The sequence below is a fragment of the Xenopus laevis genome, chromosome 8S, assembly GCF_017654675.1.
Source record: "Xenopus laevis strain J_2021 chromosome 8S, Xenopus_laevis_v10.1, whole genome shotgun sequence".
Classification (NCBI taxonomy): domain Eukaryota; kingdom Metazoa; phylum Chordata; class Amphibia; order Anura; family Pipidae; genus Xenopus; species Xenopus laevis.
Genome location: NC_054386.1, coordinates 30,467,990 through 30,486,406, shown reverse-complemented (window position 1 = coordinate 30,486,406; position 18,417 = coordinate 30,467,990). Strand labels below are relative to the sequence as shown.

At 44.6% G+C, this 18,417-nt stretch overlaps 1 protein-coding gene across 9 annotated transcripts in view; it reads right to left on the bottom strand.

Annotated features, from left to right (window-relative positions):
• The window catches only part of vav2.S (vav guanine nucleotide exchange factor 2 S homeolog), a 108,413-nt gene that overhangs the window by 28,721 nt on the left and 61,275 nt on the right, over positions 1-18,417 (bottom strand). For all 9 annotated transcript variants that reach the window (XM_041574082.1, XM_018231851.2, XM_041574081.1 and 6 more), the window contains 1 exon segment: positions 5,250-5,308. In XM_041574082.1, the coding sequence (XP_041430016.1) occupies positions 5,250-5,308 (59 nt within the window).

The window sequence follows — 18,417 nt, the reverse complement described above, 5'->3', positions numbered from 1 at the left end:
CACTGTCATCTGTGTATGCCTCTGGCTTCATTGCATCAAGAAAAGGACACGGTCGTAACCAGCTATCACTGCAGCTCAATTGAGAGAAATGAAGCACAATGGGGATCTTAGGAACCTAATTGGTGCACAATTTCAATATTGCTTATAGGGATGCACCGAATCCTAATTTGCATATGCAAAATGGGGATGGGAAGGGAAAAAAAATTACTTCTTTGTTTTGTGACGAAAAGTCACAAGATTTCCCTTCCTGCCCTTAATTTGCATATGCAAATTCAGATTCAGTTCCGCCAGGCACCAAAATTTGCCCATATATATTTATACATATGGAAGGAGGTGCCATATTGATTCCCTTATACAGTACAGTATTGTGTGCCCAGAACATGCCTTCTCTGTATATTTGTATTAATACATATGGGAGGAGGGAGGTGCCACATTGATTCCCTTAGACCAGTGGTCCCCAACCAGTAGCTCGCGAGCAAAATGTTGCTCACCAACCCCTTGGATGTTGCTCCCAGTGGCCTCAAAGCGGTACTTATTTTTGAATTCCAGGCTTGGAGGCAAGTTTTGGTTCCATAAAAACCAGGTGTACTGCCAAACAGAGTCTCTTGTCCATATTGGGGCTACCAAACAACAACAGCCCTTAATTGACATCCCCATGGAATTTTTCCTGCTTGTGTTGCTCTCCAACTCTTTTTTACATTCAAATGTGGCTCACAAGTAAAAAAAGGTTGGGGACCCCTGCCTTAGACAGTACAGTATGAGGGTATAGCTTATTGTGTGCCCAAAACATTCCTTCTCTGTATATTTGTATTTATACACGAGGAAGCTTATGGTTTCTTTTTGGCAGTGATAAACTGAAAATGATAAGCCCGGCATCCAGCACGAGATGTAGAGGAGGCAGATGAGATGCCAGGGGCACTATTATGAATTATGTCTGACACGCTTGGCTCATCACAGCAATGAATATGAACCCTTTTTATACATGCGTCGCTATTCTGCAGGAAGAGTCTGTATGTGCAGGAGCCGGCAACGGGCACGTCTTGTTGTACATTACATTAATATTTCGTGTCACCAAATGCTGTTCTGCTGTCCTCTCTTCTCGCCCCTGGGACATTAACCATCTAGAAGTTGAATTGGCGCAGAGACCTGCAGAGGTCTCCAATGTCAATACCAGGAGTGGTTTCTGCCGCTGCCAGGCTGGTCATTTTGATACCATTTGGGAGGATTCAAGAAAGTGCCAATATGCCAAAGTCTCTAGGTGCTAAAGGGTCGAGGCAGCTGGAATGGTCTGTTTCGCATTGTTCTAAATGCAGCATTTGTTTCCTTACGACAGCAGAGAAATGTAACGGGTGCATGCGATGGACCAAAGGCTCTGTGGGCAGTGTAGTGGTGCTGGGGTCCTAGGCTTGAGTCCAGCCAGTGCATGGAATGGGGTAGCTTCATGCAGATCCTGAGCCAGGTGGGCTCCTGCAAGCGCTCATCATGTTCTAAGGCCGACCAGTGCCAAGTTACATGTCTCAAACAAAAACATTCCAGCCATATTTCTTCATTCCCCCATCCCCACCATTCCTTATCCAGGAGAAGCCTCCACCCTCCCAACTGTCATGAGAGCCTGTGACATTGTGCCGAGGCCCTACGGACAGACAGCAGCCATCATGCTGAGCCTGCGTGGGTGGCTGAGCAAACTCCTGAACTGTGTCCACCACATAGCCCTAGCTCGGAAAAGGAAGAATGCGAGTCTGGGAAAGATTTCATAAGCCGAGTAGGAGGTTTCTCCGACAGCAAAATAACCTTGCAAAGAGCTTTTGGGCAGAGGAAATGGCTTTTTATTTCTCTCCCAGCTTTTTTTTTTATATCGGGTCTGCTTCCATAGCCAACATTGAAACATTTGATAATGTGATCTCTTCTATTATGTATCACATAGTGTCGGACCAAACAGGGCAGCTCAAGACTGGCTGAATGTGGTCCTCCTCTGGCAACAGCACATTTGGGGCAGTTGAGAGTGTTCCCTTCTGCTAGAGCTTTGAGAGGGTTAGATGCAATCTGTGGGTGATCATGCGCCTCTTGACCTACATGACTTTTTAGGTAGATGCATGGGGAGATTTAGTCTCATTGATAAAGTCTCCATGTAGGTGGGTAGTTTGCCTCTTTATTTGCTAAGTAGTCTCAGCGATGCAAGACATACTGGGGTGATGGAATTGCTTGTGAAATGCATGGGGTAGTCGAGAATCAGGGATCCCTTACACTTCTGTTGGTTTCCTGTCCCTTACAACTTCTTCAAGGACTAGTAACCCCCATCTAGGCCAGATATTTGTTGGAATTTTTAGGTTCATGCACCCCTTGGAGGTCCAACCTTAGCTCAGGGCCTCTGTTATCCCATAACATGGTTACAAACCTATTAGTGATTTCACCCTAATGCCAAAAAAAGATACCAAGAATACATCTTAACCTCAAATCCCTTCAACCTGACCTTCATTTTTGGCTTTTAGATGTATGGAGTAGAGCAAATAGTAGCGAGCTGGTGAGTTGTATCAGTAACACACGTTGGTGCCTTCTCAATGCGTTTATTAAAAAGTTGTCACAAGACACTTGACGGCTCCTGGGGAAAGGCGCACAACATGTTAGACAGGGCTGGGGGTGACAAGCAATGTGTGATAACAGAAAATGTGGAGTGAGAAGTACAGTGTGAAATTGAGAGGGATACAATGGGGATGTAGCCAGAAACCACAATGGGAGGAGATCAAAACACAAATGAAACCGTGTTGGTAGATTATCAGGAGATGTTCTTTTATTTGTCCCCTGAACCATAACAGTGGTTGCAAAAATGTGAGAATGGCCCTCCTGGGTTGGGGCTTGGAGCATGGGGGGTAGACTGAAGGTTAGCTAGGTTAAGAATGGTCCAGAATAACTATTTGCTCCCAAGAGGGAAAGGCTGTGCACAGAATGGAAGTTGATTGAAGGTCCCCCAAGTACAGAAGAGAGGGATAACGCTGCCTCTGATCACTCTGTGCTGAAGCTTCCCCGCTCGGTTATTGGTCTCTGGATGTTCTATTGGAAATTTTCTTGGGCTCTCAATGACCTTAAAACGAGCTGCTAAATTTCAGTCAACTCTTTCTCCCTCAGCAATTTTAAAGTAGCTGATAATGCAAGGTTGAAGCACCAAACAGTGGGCAAGTAGAAGGTGCAGAATGGGGAGACACGGGGACAGGAACAGCACTTGAGAAGACAGCACAGGCAAAGATAGACAACAAAGGTGGGATAGCTAGGGAAGATGTTGAATAATTACTGCCCCACCATGAGACATTAGTCCTCTGGCTGTGCCCCATGTGCCCTTACTGAGCCCTAATTATATAGACCAGGGCTGTCCAACTGGCGGCCGCTTGTGTGGCCCCCCACCTACCTGCTGTGTTTGTTTACCATGTGTAAGATTTAAATGGTATCACTACAGAGATGAACTGGCCCCTGCATTGTTTAAACCTCAAATTCAGACTAATCCCCTGTATTGTTCACAACGGTGATCCCCCTGCATTGTTCACACTTGTGACATCTCTATTGTTCACACCCCTGAAACCCTGTACTGTTCACACCTGAGACCCAGACTGAAACTGCCCACCTTGTTCACCTGTTCACACTTTATTCAAAATGCTAATGAGGCACCAGCACTGTGTCACTGTATTTAGTACATTTTAGAGTGGTCCTGATTGGTTTGTGTGTGTGTGCCCTACTCTGCCTGTGTGTGACATACTCTGCCTGTGTGTGTCATAATCTGCCTGTATGTGACCTGCTCTGCCTGTGGAACATAAGCCTGCCATTTGTTCTGGGTTTTTTTTAGCATTTGAAAATAAATTATTGGTAGGGGCCCCTAAGGTGTTTAATCATGTGTTGGGGGTGCTGTGTTATCCAAGGGGTAAATGAGGCATATGGATTTAAGGTTATGTCTTAATATAACATCTTTTTTCTCATATGAGTGATATCAGTGAGCACCAACCATTTGGTTTTTGGTGTGCTACCACAATTAATGTGGACATGAACTTGTGGTAACATGGGTGTGGTTTAAAGTGGGTGTGGTTTAAAACAGGGAGTGGTCAACACTGGCTTCAATTATCGGCCCTCCACTATGTAGGCCGGAAAAATTGCGGCCCTCGGTAACACAGAAGTTGGACAGCACTGATATAGACTGTTATACAAAATCATTTCCCAGGATGCAATAGCCACTGTTTCAGTTCATTGTAACAGCTGACGAGTCTCTTGCCAAATACAGACACACTCCCTAACTCTGGTGGAAAGGGCCTTGTTGGATTTAAAGAGATACTGACACCAGAAATTAAACTCTTTTTTACATCTATCATACTATTGCATTTGAAAGCTACTTATAACGTTGCCATAAAGTATTTGCACAATGCTTTTATATTACCTGTCTGATGCCCAATGTTCCTGTATGAGGGGGCTGCCATATTTGTGTCTGTTAGCATTACAAACTTTAACCGACAGGCTGAGATGGGACAGTCAGGTTGATAAAATAGTCAGGTTGAGGAACTTCAACCAACAATTACTTACAAACCTCTCAGCAAAAAACTATTAACATGACCTATAGGTAACATTTAATGAACATTCATATTTTAAAAAGTCGTTTTTTTAGTGTCAGTATCAACAGGTGCCTTAACCTGTTCTGAAAAAAAAAACGTACCCCCCACCCCAGGTAGACCTCCCTCCCACCAGGCTAACCACTCCCCCCCCCCCCGGGAGATGCCCCATACTCTATACTTACCCCTCGCCGCAGATTCTTCCAGCGAAGTTCCACGCATCCATCCTATGTAAGCTGACTGGAAGATCGGTATTTCTGCGCATTCACAGTTGGAGCAGTTTGACGGTTTGCGCAACTGCGCATTTGCGGAATTACACGGCAATTGCTGATCTCGCAGTCAGCTTACCAAGGACGCAGAAGATGGATGCATGGAACTTCGCTGGAAGAATCTGAGGCGAGGGGTAAGTATGGCGTGTGGGGCATCTCCCCTGGGGGGTAGTTAGCCTGGGGGGAGGGGGGTCTACCTGGGGTGGGGGGTAGGTATTTTTCAGAACAGGTTGATTTCTCCTTTAACTGGAAAAGTCTTGACAACCACCTAATGGGCAGTATAAGTACAAATGATTTGGTAAGTTAACTTTGCCAGCTAGAGTTAATAATGGACTACAGACACCAAAGCTGCGTCACTAGACCTGCATCCCCAAATTAAGTGATAGAAGAGCCTTACCGAATTCCCTTGGTTTGGGCAATGTTGTGGTAGGAAATCTTGGACAAAGCGGCAATCACCTGCAACACAAAAACAGCAAGAGAAACCCATTAGTGAGGGAGCAGAGGGGGGATAACATTACCTGGAGGGGGCAATCTGTTCCGCCAGGGGAAGGATATCGTATAATTCAGCCTCTCCGTTACTAATGAGATGTTGTGCTGCACTAATGCATCTCCAGACAATATTCTAACGATGAGCGCCCCCATCCACCGCTGGATTAGCAACACTGTTTAAAGCACCCTGGATGCCGCCCATAATCCTGCTGTTGGTGGGGGACCTAGATATACACTTTGCTATGGGGCTCAGGCAATATTAACCCGTTGTGAATATCTACTACATCCTCCAATATTCTCTACATCCATCTCATCAAACCTGCAGTGTCAGAGCAGTGGGACAGTTGAAACAGCGCCCCCTGTCTGCTATGAAGCTGAAAACTCAGAAGCAGAATTGCTGGGATATATCATTGATCCCTGTCTGATGGCCCCTATCGAGTGGATACTAAGTGCCTGTTACACACACATTAAACGTAAGTTACTGACACAATGACCGGGGGTCTCATTAATACCCGTCTTATTTCGGCCTAATCGTTATTGACAGCTCAGGGGGTTAGAAGGGGAGGGTGTGCGGTTGCCAAGGCAGCAATAAACCGCTAACGTCCTTCTATAGAATAGGAGAATATTCACACACAGGTACCTTATTAGTGAACAAAGTTGAGTGATTGCGGATATGTTTTTGGCCAGTTGGCAATTTGTTCCCCATTCTATTGCTGTACCCTCCACCAGTCCTGCCCCCCCATATCAGTGACAGAGTGCAGGTGGTTGGACAGATTAGTACAAGTGTGTGGGAGATGGAAGTGCGTTTGGCTGATAAAGTGAAAACGTTATTTGCATGTTTGCGAGGCTTCCTCATTGGTTCAATTGCTCTAACACAAACATGAGATGAGACCACGTTACAGACCAAGGGAACGGCCCCGTGAGATTCTGGCTGATTTGGGGTCTCAGTGGACTTGTGATTCCCTTTATCCCCCAGGTGGCCAAAAAGCTTGGGTTCAGCATAAAGGCTGCTAACATACGGTCATACTGTCACCCCCACACTCTTACTGTATCACAGCTCTGTATATGTAAACTATATATAACCAGCCTCTAATAACCCCCAACTCTCACTGTATCACATCTCTGTATATAACAAGCCAATAACAGTCCCACACTCGATCACTCTATCACATCTCTGTATATAACTAGCCCATAATAGTCCCATGCTCTCACTGTATCACATCTCTGTACATGTACACTATATATAACCAGTCTCTAATAGCCCCACGCTCTCACTGTATCCCATCTCTGTTCATGTACACAATATATAACCAGTCTCTAATAGCCCCACGCTTTCATTGTATGACATCTCTGAACATGTGCACTATATAACCAGCCCCCACTCTCACTCTATCACATCTCTGTATATAACTAGCCCACAATAGTCCCATGCTCTCACTCTATCACATCTCTGTACATATACACTATATAGCCAGCCCCTTATAGCCCCACACTCTCACTGTATCACATCTCTTTACATGTACACTATATATAACCAGTCTCTAATAGCCCCACGCTTTCATTGTATGACATCTCTGAACATGTGCACTATATAACCAGCCCCCACTCTCACTATATCACATCTCTGTATATGACAAGCCCATAAAAGTCCCACGCTCTCACTGTATCACATCTCTGTAAATAAAAAGCCCATTACAGTCTCATACTCTCACTGTATCACATCTCTGTATATACCGGTAACTAACCCATAATAGACCCACACTCTCACTGTATCACATTTCTGTACATATACACTATATAACCAGCCTCTAATAGTCACACACTCTCACTGTATCACATCTCTGTGCTGTTCATGTGCACCCAGGACATATTTTGGTTTTTATTAAATTTGTAGTGTCACAAGTCCCCTTTAACACAGTTGGAAAATAAACATGGCTGCCCTTGCTCTCCCATCTGTTTAGGCTGATTGATTGAGCTGTCAATCAAGTGTATTAGGAGCCTGTTCCTGCAGTAGGAATGACTTGTCCGATGAGGGGCCATTTATTACAGAGGAAAGGAACCACATGAAAGGCGTCTCTGTTTCTTAGCTGGGTGCTGGGAAGGCTGTTGGCTTCTCAGGGCAGTAGGGGTGAATGCCCTCAGGGGTGGAACATACATTATGCATGAAGATAAATCAAGCTTATGTTACACTGTTAAATCTCAATATTCTCATTTTATGGCTCTTAAAGTGGCAGGAGACAGTGGCAGCCTGCGGGCATGCATAACACAGAAGCATGTGCCAACCATGTAAGGGCTTGTAGGTGCCTGGCAGAAATTGGTAAATCATTAATAGCATGTCTCCTCCCATATGTATAAATAAAAATATACAAAGAAGGAATGCTCTGGGCACACAATAAGCTATATCCTCATACTGCACTGTTTAAGGTAATCAATATAGCACCTCCCTCCTCCCATATGTATAAATACAAATATACAGAGAAGGAATGTTCTGGGCACACAATAAGCTATACCCTCATACTGTACTGTCTAAGGGAATCAATATGGCACCTCCCTCCTCCCATATGTATAAATACAAATATACAGAGAAGGAATGTTCTGGGCACACAATAAGCTATACCCTCATACTGCACTGTTTAAGGGAAACAAGATGGCACCTCCAACTCATGCATATAAAAGAGATATACGGGGGGCATGGCTATGTAGGGCGCGAGACCAGCAGTGTGTCGGTGAAACTAAACTCCAATTGGAAACACTGCCGAAACCTCTGTTGACTATTTATCAGGTACTCATGGTCCTGAACAACCAACAACAACTCCCCTGCTATGCCAAATGGAGCTTATATATACCCACATTAACAGAAGGCGATTGGGCGACAGTTCTGCAACACTTGTTACCACCACTAGTGTCAGCCAAAGACAAGCTGATATAATTGAAATTTACCCATCACATTTATATGACACCTGAACGACTCAACTCCTTAAAGTGATGGATCAATACTTGCCCTAGAAGCAGAAGTGGCCCTGGAAACTGGTACATGATGTGGTCCTGTGCCGAGGTCCAGGACTAATGGATACAAATTGTTGCCTTTATATCAAAAGTTATGGTACTGCCAATCAAAGCTACCCCGGCTACTGCACTACTGGGACTAACCACAGGAATTGTCTGCTCCAAAGAAATCAGAGTGTTTCTCCAGACTATTTTAAATTATGCCAAAAAAACGGATTGTCCTCAAATGGAATAGACCGATTCCGCCTACCGTAGAGGCATGGAAAACATTGGTCAGCACCGTTTTACCATTCTACAAGAAGCGTATATAGTGAGGGGATGTCAGGACAAATTTATAGACATTTGGATACTGTGAGTATTAAACTCTAACACCAACAGCCCTAAGGTACTCTAGACCTTAAAGGGACTTCATCTCCTCCTCCTTATTTTCACATCAGCCTCTATCCTACTTTTCTTAAACTGGAGTAATGTGCATTCAACCAAATGTTTATGTTTTTTCAAAATCAAAAATAAAAGATATACAGAGAAGGTTCAGACTACGTAAGATATGACATCAAAGAGCTTATAATTGGCTCGTTCCTGTAAAAAGCAGCGAATAGGAAAATGGACAGTGAGAGGCCATAATGAATGAAGTGCATTACAGTTATCAGACACAATGCAGATAAGTGAGCAGAAAATCACTGGCCATATGCCATCAGGTTGGCTGAAATGCCAAGTCATGGCGCTGATTTTAATTGACCTTTCCATTTGGGTAATAGGATTTTATTTGGAATCTGCTTGCATAAACAACCCCCCTCCCCAACACCCGTGCGCCACCAGATCACAGATACGGAATGCACAGTCCCAAACTCAATCTCCTATACTCCTGTCCAGATTGCCGGTCAATATGCACAAGCACTTACACAATGAACTGATAGACCTACAGTCATTTGTCATTATAAAGGCCAAGTAAAGCCCCAAGGAAATAGAAGCCATTACATTTGATATTAGGGCACAGAACAGCTGTACTGTTTCACTGTTATAGTCCCTTATTCATACAGCACTGTTGAGATATTAACACAGGGTTTTACTTGCCCTTTATTTTGTATTCTGCTGTTTCAGTGCAGATAAGTAACAGTTCATGGGCTGACGTCTCCTTTTGGGACAGGTCGGTCAACCCACTGCAGAGACACCAAACGCCTGCGTCAATTGCTAATTGTATTAGGGAGTAAAAGTGATTAGGGGTCTCTTTGTAACACGATAATAGGGTTTCTGGCAGCTGGCAGGGAGCGAATTGCGCCTCGGAGGGAGCCTTCTGGACAAAATCATGGTGGATCCTCAATTGGAAGGAAAAGGTACTCTATTTTTATTTATTTAAAGAGACAACACGCCTGTTTTGCCTTGTGTCGCTGCTTTGGTGAAAGGCTGTGCGTGAGACTATTGCTGCTTTGGTGCAGCTGCATGTGGGAGTGTCACTGCTTCGATACACTGCAGCACATGGGAGTGTCACTGCATCTATGCACTGCCAGGGGCGATCCTGGCCCCTCCGCCGCCTGAGGCAGCAGCCCCCCCCGTCACCCGGAAATTTGCTCTTAAAGTACCAGGAGCAGCCTAGTGGGGCACTGCTGCCTGAGGTGACAGCCTCAACTTGCCTCATTGGCGAAGCACCCCTGTTCACTGCTGCACATGGGAGCGTCACTACTTTGATGAAGTGGCGTAACTACCGGGTGAGCAGGGGGTTGGCAGTTGGCAATTGGACCAGGGCGGCGGCGACTTTTCGGCACATCCACATTTTCGGCTGTTCAGGCTGGCCACAGATCTTCGGCGCTTGCAAGGGGGTCCCAGCCCGGGACACTTGTCCCCCCTGATGGCGGCCCTGGGGTTGGGGGGGGCTGGCTGCATGGCCCGCACCAGGGCCTGTCCCCACCTAGTTCCGTTACTGTATACACTGCTGCACATGGGAGTGTCACCGCTTCTATGCACTGCTGCACATGGGAGTGTCACTAATTCGATATGCTGCTGTCCATGTGAGTGTGACTGCATTTATACACTGCTGCATATGGGAGTATCACTGCACCGATACACTGCTGCACATTTTATATGCAGAGCGTTAATGTCTCCCCTTTAGAACAAGAGAAAGAGACTGATTAAATGGGGCGAGCAGATGAGCCGAGAGGATACAACCAACATCAACATTGATCCCTGGCAAAGGGAGGGGGCTGTTATAATGGAAGGGTGAGCTTTAGACAGTAATGAATCTGAGAATCCCTACCACCCAAGTGATGCCTGGAACCCCCCCCCCCCCAACATCAATACTGAATTAGTATAAGACCATCTTTACAGAATGACAGGACCAATTTACAGCCGGGTATCAATGATCTCGCTGTGTCTGAGCCTGAACATTACCTTCCCTTCAGCATGAGGTCAAAGTATCACACCCAACACCCCCTACTGTAAGAACATGCTTCCGAAATCTTCTTTCCCATTATACTGCCCCAAATCCCATGGCCCCCCATTACCCACAATGCCCAGGTAAGCACCGCTGTGCCCTGTATGTGATTACTCTAAAATCAGATTTCTGCACGCACGAGTTCCGACTCCAGACATAAAGTATGTTATCTAGTAAAGCTGCACATATTCTGGTGGACTGATTGGGTCTTTATTTAGCACAAACACGAGGTTGTATATCCACTCGGACCTGACTGGGAACGTTCTCATGGCGTAAACACACGGAGAGGAGTACGACAGGCGGGTGGAGGTCAGGCCTTTCCCATAACAGTCAGGCTGGGCTTTTCTGTTTGTCTTGGAGTCGCCTCCATTCCGGCCATCACATTGGACAGGGAACAGCCCCGGCCATCTGGGCTCAGCCCTGCCCAAAGCTCCGGGGGGGCCCCACTTGTTTAAAGAGGAGCTAATAATACTCCCCTCGCATTCACTACTGATAAACATCGATGGTCTCATACAATGAAAGAAATAAAGGGGAGATGCTGACGTCCCCGTGTGTAATGATTCATGTACATGGACGCAATGGGGTCATGTGATTATACAAAGCGTTTTCATGTTAAAGGGGTACAGAGAGGTACGTGGGAGCTGCCATACTACAAGAACAGCATTGGATATATTGTTCAACTACAATTCCCAGCCTGCTTTAAAGCTTGATTACGTGCTGAAGAATGCTGTGAGCTGTAGTCCAACAACCTCCGGGGGATTCAAGGGCAAAAAAACAGGATCCTAATGGGGGCCAAGTGGTGAAAAGGACAGAATTCTAGACAAGGGGTAATTGCAGTTTCCAGGGTGACATCGTCCCCAAATCATTCACCTCCCAACATTCTCTTTCTTTTCTGGTAGCTGAAAGGCTCCCTGTAATTAGTCCCTGCTTGTCTGTAATTGGGCGCTGGCACTCGGAGACTCCTCATTATGTCACATAAACCCCCAATTATCTGGGGCTGCACCCATGTGCCAGGGGATGTGTCTCTGCATATCGGGGGAGAATCGGGCATCACAATAACGTTAAGCATGGCATCTGTCACACTGTATACTTGTACTGGGAATAAGCTCAACACCCTGTGTATTAAAGGCAAAGCTCGCCACCATATTCCATATTCAGCCTGTAAAACTACATCTAAGGGCTAGTCCACACGGGGAGATAGCCACGCGTTTGCGGTCGCGGCGACAAAGCGCCGTGCCAGTCGCCGCGACCGGCGCAGGCGACAGTTTTGTATGGGCGCCTATGTAAAAACGCCTGTGCTAACCACACGAGGCGATGCGCTTTTCAACAGTCGCCTGAAAATGCCTCGCCAGGCAAAACTGTCGCCTGCGCCGGTCGCGGCGACTGGCGCGGCGCTTTGTCGCCGCGACCGCAAACGCGTGGCTATCTCCCCGTGTGGAATAGCCCTTAACCACCCCTGTGGTCAAAAGATGAGCTGCCTAGTATCTCAGGGCCAATAATCTAATCTCTTTACGTGTGATGCTGACTAAAGGCAGAACCGGCAGCTCATGAATTATGTATCCGCACTGGAAGTGGGGGAGAAGCCAGAGGAACACAGAAATAATATTTTACCAGCAGTTTTGTGCTGCTGTTACCCTGCCCTATACATAGAACTGCAATGTCCCCAGTTGCAAAACCACCAAAAGCAGATACAGTCAAGAGTTTCAATAGTTGGATACCTCTTCAGCAAGGTTGAAAACACAAGGCTGCTGATCCTGGTTCAGAGAGTGTCAGGAAGGAATACTTTCCCTTTTCTAACCTTAAAGGGGTTGTTCATCTTTAAATGAACTGTTAGTATGATGTAGAGAGTGATATTCTGAGACAATTTGCAATTGTTTTTTATTATTTGTGTTTTTGAGTTATTTCGCTTTTTATTCAGCAGCTCTCCAGTTTGCAATTTCCGTAATTTGGTTGCTTAAGTCCAAATTTCCCTAGCAACCATGCAGTGATTTGAATAAGAGACTGGAATATGAATTGGAAAGGCCTGAATACAAATATAAGTCAGAAAAAGCAGCAATAACAATACATGTGTAGCCTTACAGAGTATTTGTTTTTTTAAATGGGGTCAGTGACCCCCTTTTGAAAGCTGGAAAGAGTCAGAAGAAGAAGAAGAAGGCAAATCATTCAGAAACTATAATAAAAAAAGAAATAATGAAGACCAATAGAAAAGTTACTTACAATTGGCCATAACGTTAAGGTGAACCAAACCTTTAAAGGGGAACCCAAAACACAACTGTCCAATATCCATTCATTCCTTATTCTCACTTATTGTCATGGCTACTGCCTGGGTGTTTATATTCTCTGCACTACTGGCCCTGACTCATGAAAAATATAGCAGAAGCCAAAGAAAAAGAACGGACTAGCTACATTGGTTCAGGAGTCAGAACTAGGGAACAGAAAAGGGATCAGTTCTCGGAGACTCCGGGCAGCCAGGCAGGAGGTGGGGGGCACAAGAGGAGAAAGTTATCTGTGGGAAGACCCGCCAAACAGCAATGCTCCGTTTTTCTATTTTATTGCAGGAGAAAGGTCAAGAGATTAATATTGCACTAAGAGACACTTAATTATCTTGTTTAAAGCACCCACCACTCCAGCAGAGACCGACCCCATATCCAAACATAAAAGAAGGGGGCCAGGCAAGGGAGCGCATGGGATGTGCCAAAAATAATGTTGATTCTTATCCAAGTTGGCCTGAGCCGGTACAGAGAGGCAGCAGGAAGGGGAAATCCAGAAATAACTGCTTTCCTTACGCATGCCAGGCCGCAAACACCTCATACGCCGTCTGGGGGTACAGATACACAGAACTATAAACCTGCAACAATGAGAAATTGATGGATGGATTGATGGATATTGGGAAGTTGTATCAGGAGACAGAGGCAGCAGTGCAGAGAAAGGGACAGACACAATGACAGTAACACAGAACTATAAATCCAGTGAGAATGAGGAATGAATGGATATTGGGAAGTTGTATCAGGAGTCAGAGGCAGCAGTGCAGAGAAAGGGACAGACACAATGACAGTTACACAGAACTATAAATCCAGTGAGAATGAGGAATGAATGGATATTGGGAAGTTGTATCAGGAAAGCAAAACAGGCTGGCACACAAAGCTATTCAAACCGGGGTGCAACCCCTGGTACGTTATTGCGTTTTGTGACGCAATAAACGTACCAGGGGTTGCACCCCGGTTTGAATAGCTTTGTGTGCCAGCCTGTTTTGCTTTCTTCAAGTTTACTTTGGGAGGGCCGTCTCCCTGAAGAGCTGTGCACCAAGCGTGACCGTGCAGAAAGGGCCTGAGTGTGCACGTGATTTTGTATAAAGTTGTATCAGGAGTCAGAGGCAGCAGTGCAGCGAAGACAAAGGGACAGACACAATGACATCCACAGAACTATAAACCCAGAAAAAATAAGGAATGAATGGATATTGGGAAGTTGTATCAGGAGTCAGAGGCAGCAGTGCAGAGATGAGAAAGGTACAGACACAATGACAGTTACACAGAACTATAAACCCAGTGAGAATGAGGAATAAATGGATATTGGGAAGTTGTTTTAGGAGTCAGAGGCAGCAGTGCAGATTATTTGGGGTGCTGGTAAAGTTTTTCACCAATCACAGGATCATTCACATGAAGTGTTGAAAAGGGGTTCATACAAGAGAAATAAGTTGAGCAAAAGAGAAAGCAGCTGGATGCTCATGGGTTAAACAGAGGGAAATTATTCCCTAAATAACAGATAGAGGGCTTTATTCAGGATACCGGGGTCAACATGCTTTAACGGATCTTCTGCCTTTGGGAAACATATCAGTTTACCGAAAATAATGGTTTTTATCACCAGTTTCAGTTCTGTTTTTTGTTTTTACTGTTTTTCTAAAATGTAAGCTTTAAAATATGTAATTTGATTCATTTCCCTTTTGTAACACTCTAACCCAACTGATACATTACTTCCCTAATGCTGACAAATAATGTATCTGCCGTCCTGTGACGGACTCTATGGGGCAAATTCACTAAGCGCCGAACGCTAGCGTTAATTCGCTAGCGTTTCGCATTTTCGTTACTGCGCAAATTCACTAACGAACGCTGGCGTAGTTTCGCTAGTGTTACTTCGCACCCTTACGCCAGGCGAATTTTCGCTAGCGACGTAACTACGCAAATTCACTAACTTGCGCAGTGTACTGAACGCTACCTTTTATGCTAGACTTCCTTCGCCACCTCAGACCTGGCGAAGCGCAATAGAGTAGATAGGGATTGTTTCAAAAAAAGTCAAATTTTTTTCTAAGTCCCAAAAAACGCTGGCGTGTTTTCTACATTATGGGTGATAGGCTGAAAAAGATCGAAAAAATTTTTGGGGCTCCCCTCCTTCCCCCCTACATTTCCTGACTAGGCTGAAAAAGATCGAAAAAATTTTTGGGGCTCCCCTCCTTCCCCCCTACATTTCCTGACTCATGGCAACTTACCTAGACAGTGGGCACATGTGTAGGGCAAAATAAAATTTTTATTTGATGATTTGAAGGTTTTCTTGGCATTTGTAGTGCTGATACGTATTCCTCCATTGAAATTTGAATTTGGCGCCGTATGCAAATTAGCCTTCGCTACCATAACTTCGCTTTACATAGCGAATCAACGCTAGCGCAACTTCGCAACCTTACGCTACCCCTGAGCGCAACTTCGGATTTTAGTGAATTTGCGGAGCGCTGGTGAAACTACGCCTGGCGAAGTGCGGCGAAGTTGCGCCTGGCGCAACTTCGAATCTTAGTGAATTTGCCCCTATATGTCTGGCTCTCTCCGGCTTTCAAATGGGGGTCGCTGACTTCATCTAAAAAAACAAATGCTCTGTAAGGCAACAAAAGTATTGTTATTGCTACTTTTTTATTCATTGTCTTTCTTTTCAGGCCTCTCCTATTCATATTCCAGCCTGTTATTCAGCTCAGTGCATGGTTGTGAGGGGAATATGGACCCTAGCAACCAGATGGCTGAAATTGCAAACTGGAGAGCTGCTGAATAAAAAGCTAAATAACTGCCCAAATAATAAAAAATGAAAACCAATTGTAAGTTATCTCAAAATATTCCTCTCTACATCATACTAACAGTTAATTTAAAGGTGAACAACTGTTTTTAAGAACAAAAATCCAAGGTAGTGAAAAAAATCCTTTTCCCGTTGGAAGGATGTTGCGTTTCCTATGGAAACAGATACATAAAGCCCCACCCCGCGGAAGGGGCCTGACCCTTAAATTCCCTTCCTATCAAACGCAAGGGGCAGGCTGAAGATCGATCCTGATGACCAACCATCTCTCCAGCACCTTGCAGAGCCTTTTTAATGCCTTGAAGTCAGTTCTGGGACTAAAACAAAGAAGATTCATTCTAGAAGCACAACACAAATCCTTTGGGGACAGCTGTTAGGCACCACTGCCATAGCAGGTAATAGTTTGGCAATTTTGGGTTATTTAGAGATGTCTCTCAAGCTACCAATAATCACAGGCATCACCCCCCCCCCCTAAAACTCATCTTGTGCTGGTGCCCCTAAACTAACAGATGAACTGTAGCAACATGTGAGAGATAAAGCCATCAGAATAGCCCATGTCTATGGTAGGTAGCTGCATCCCGGCTGATGGAGAGAGCCATGAATTTCCCCTTTCAGGCTGCCGGCAGGAGTACAGAGCACCAACATCTGTTCTCAATGACTTTACACATTTACTGCGACACCCATATAATCCCCTTAGAGCCGCGAATCCAATCTCCAATAGCAAGTTACTCCTCTTCCAACACATAAACCCCCAGAGTGTCAACACACGATTCATCCAGATCCAAGCAGCATTTATAATTGACTTCTAGAATAGTGCAGGCATCAGCGTCACAATGAAATCAATGTCACAATTAAAGGATTATCGCAAAAATTAAAAGGTAAAACTTTTCTTACCCAGGAATGTTCTAAGCACACAAGCTATACCTTCATAATGTAAGGGAAACAATATGGCACCTTCCTCATCCCACATGTATAAATACAAATATACAAAGAAGGAATGTTCTGGGCACACAATAAGTTATACCCTTATACTGTACTGTCTAAGGGAAACAATATGGCACCTCCCTCCCATATGTATAAATACAAATATACAGAGAAGGAATATTCTGAGCACACAATAAGCTATACCCTCATACTGTACTGTCTAAGGGAATTAATATGGCACCTCTTCCCACATGTATAAATACAAATAAAAACAGAAGGAATGTTCTGGGCACACAATAAGCTATACCCTCATACTGTACTGTCTAAGGGAATTAATATGGCACCTCCTCCCATATGTATAAATACAAATATACAGAGAAGGAATATTCTGGGCACACAATAAGCTATACCCTCATACTGTACTGTCTAAGGGAATTAATATGGCACCTCCTCCCACATGTATAAATACAAATAAAAACAGAAGGAATGTTCTGGGCACACAATAAGCTATACCCTCATACTGTACTGTCTAAGGGAATTAATATGGCACCTCCTCCCATATGTATAAATACAAATAAAAACATAAGGAATGTTCTGGGCACACAGTAAGCTATACCCTCAAATGCTTTATATTTAATGGGAAATAAACTGCATTAGAAATTTGTCTTTGGGTCATTTTTCTTGATTTGACATTTTATACAAAACTGCTTAAAAATCACTATTCCCCGCCCCACGTATAAGACTTCCTAATGACACTATAAATTTCTGTATAGGGAGACAGACTAGATCCTTTCTCTTGCAGGGGAGTGGAGGGTAATGAAGTGCAAGGGAAGGAGATCTCATTAACGTATTCACTGCAAACAATGTTCCTGTATTTCCCTCAGTAATGAGGCAGCGAGGCTAGTATATACCCAAAGGGCACAGCTTAAACACGTCTCACAAGCCAAGAAATCATCTCGTTCAGCATGCAGTCCAATGAAGCACGGCACCATCACACGGCCTATACACTGCCATAAGGTCTGTAAAAATGCAACGGACCACTTCAAAGGGAAGTAACCCCCAAAATAAAATTCTGAGTAATGATAGAAAATATATCTAAGCCATTTCCCAATATCCACTCATTCCACATTCTCACTGGGTTTATAGTTCTGTGCAACTGTCATTGTGTCTGTCCCTTTCTCTTCTCTGCACTGCTGCCTCTGACTCCTAATACAACTTCCCAATATACATTCATTCCTCATTCTTACTGGGTTTATAGTTCTGTGCAACTGTCATGGAATCTGTCCCTTTCTCTGCACTGCTGCCTCTGACTCCTGATACAACTTCCCAATATACATTCATTCTCACTGGGTTTATAGTTCTGTGTAACTGTCATTGTATCTGTCCCTTTCTCTGCACTGCTGCCTCTTGACTACTGATACAACTTCCCAATATACATTCATTTCTCATTCTCAATGGGTTTATAGTTCTGTGTAACTGTCATTGTGTCTGTCCCTTTCTCTGCACTGCTGCCTCTGACTCATGATACAACTTCTCAATATACATTCATTTTCACTGGGTTTATAGTTCTGTGTAACTGTAATTGTGTCTCTCTGGCTGTTGATATTCTCCTGAAACAATGTAGCAGAAGCCAATGGATTCTCAGACCTGGGGGAAGGACCGATTTCTG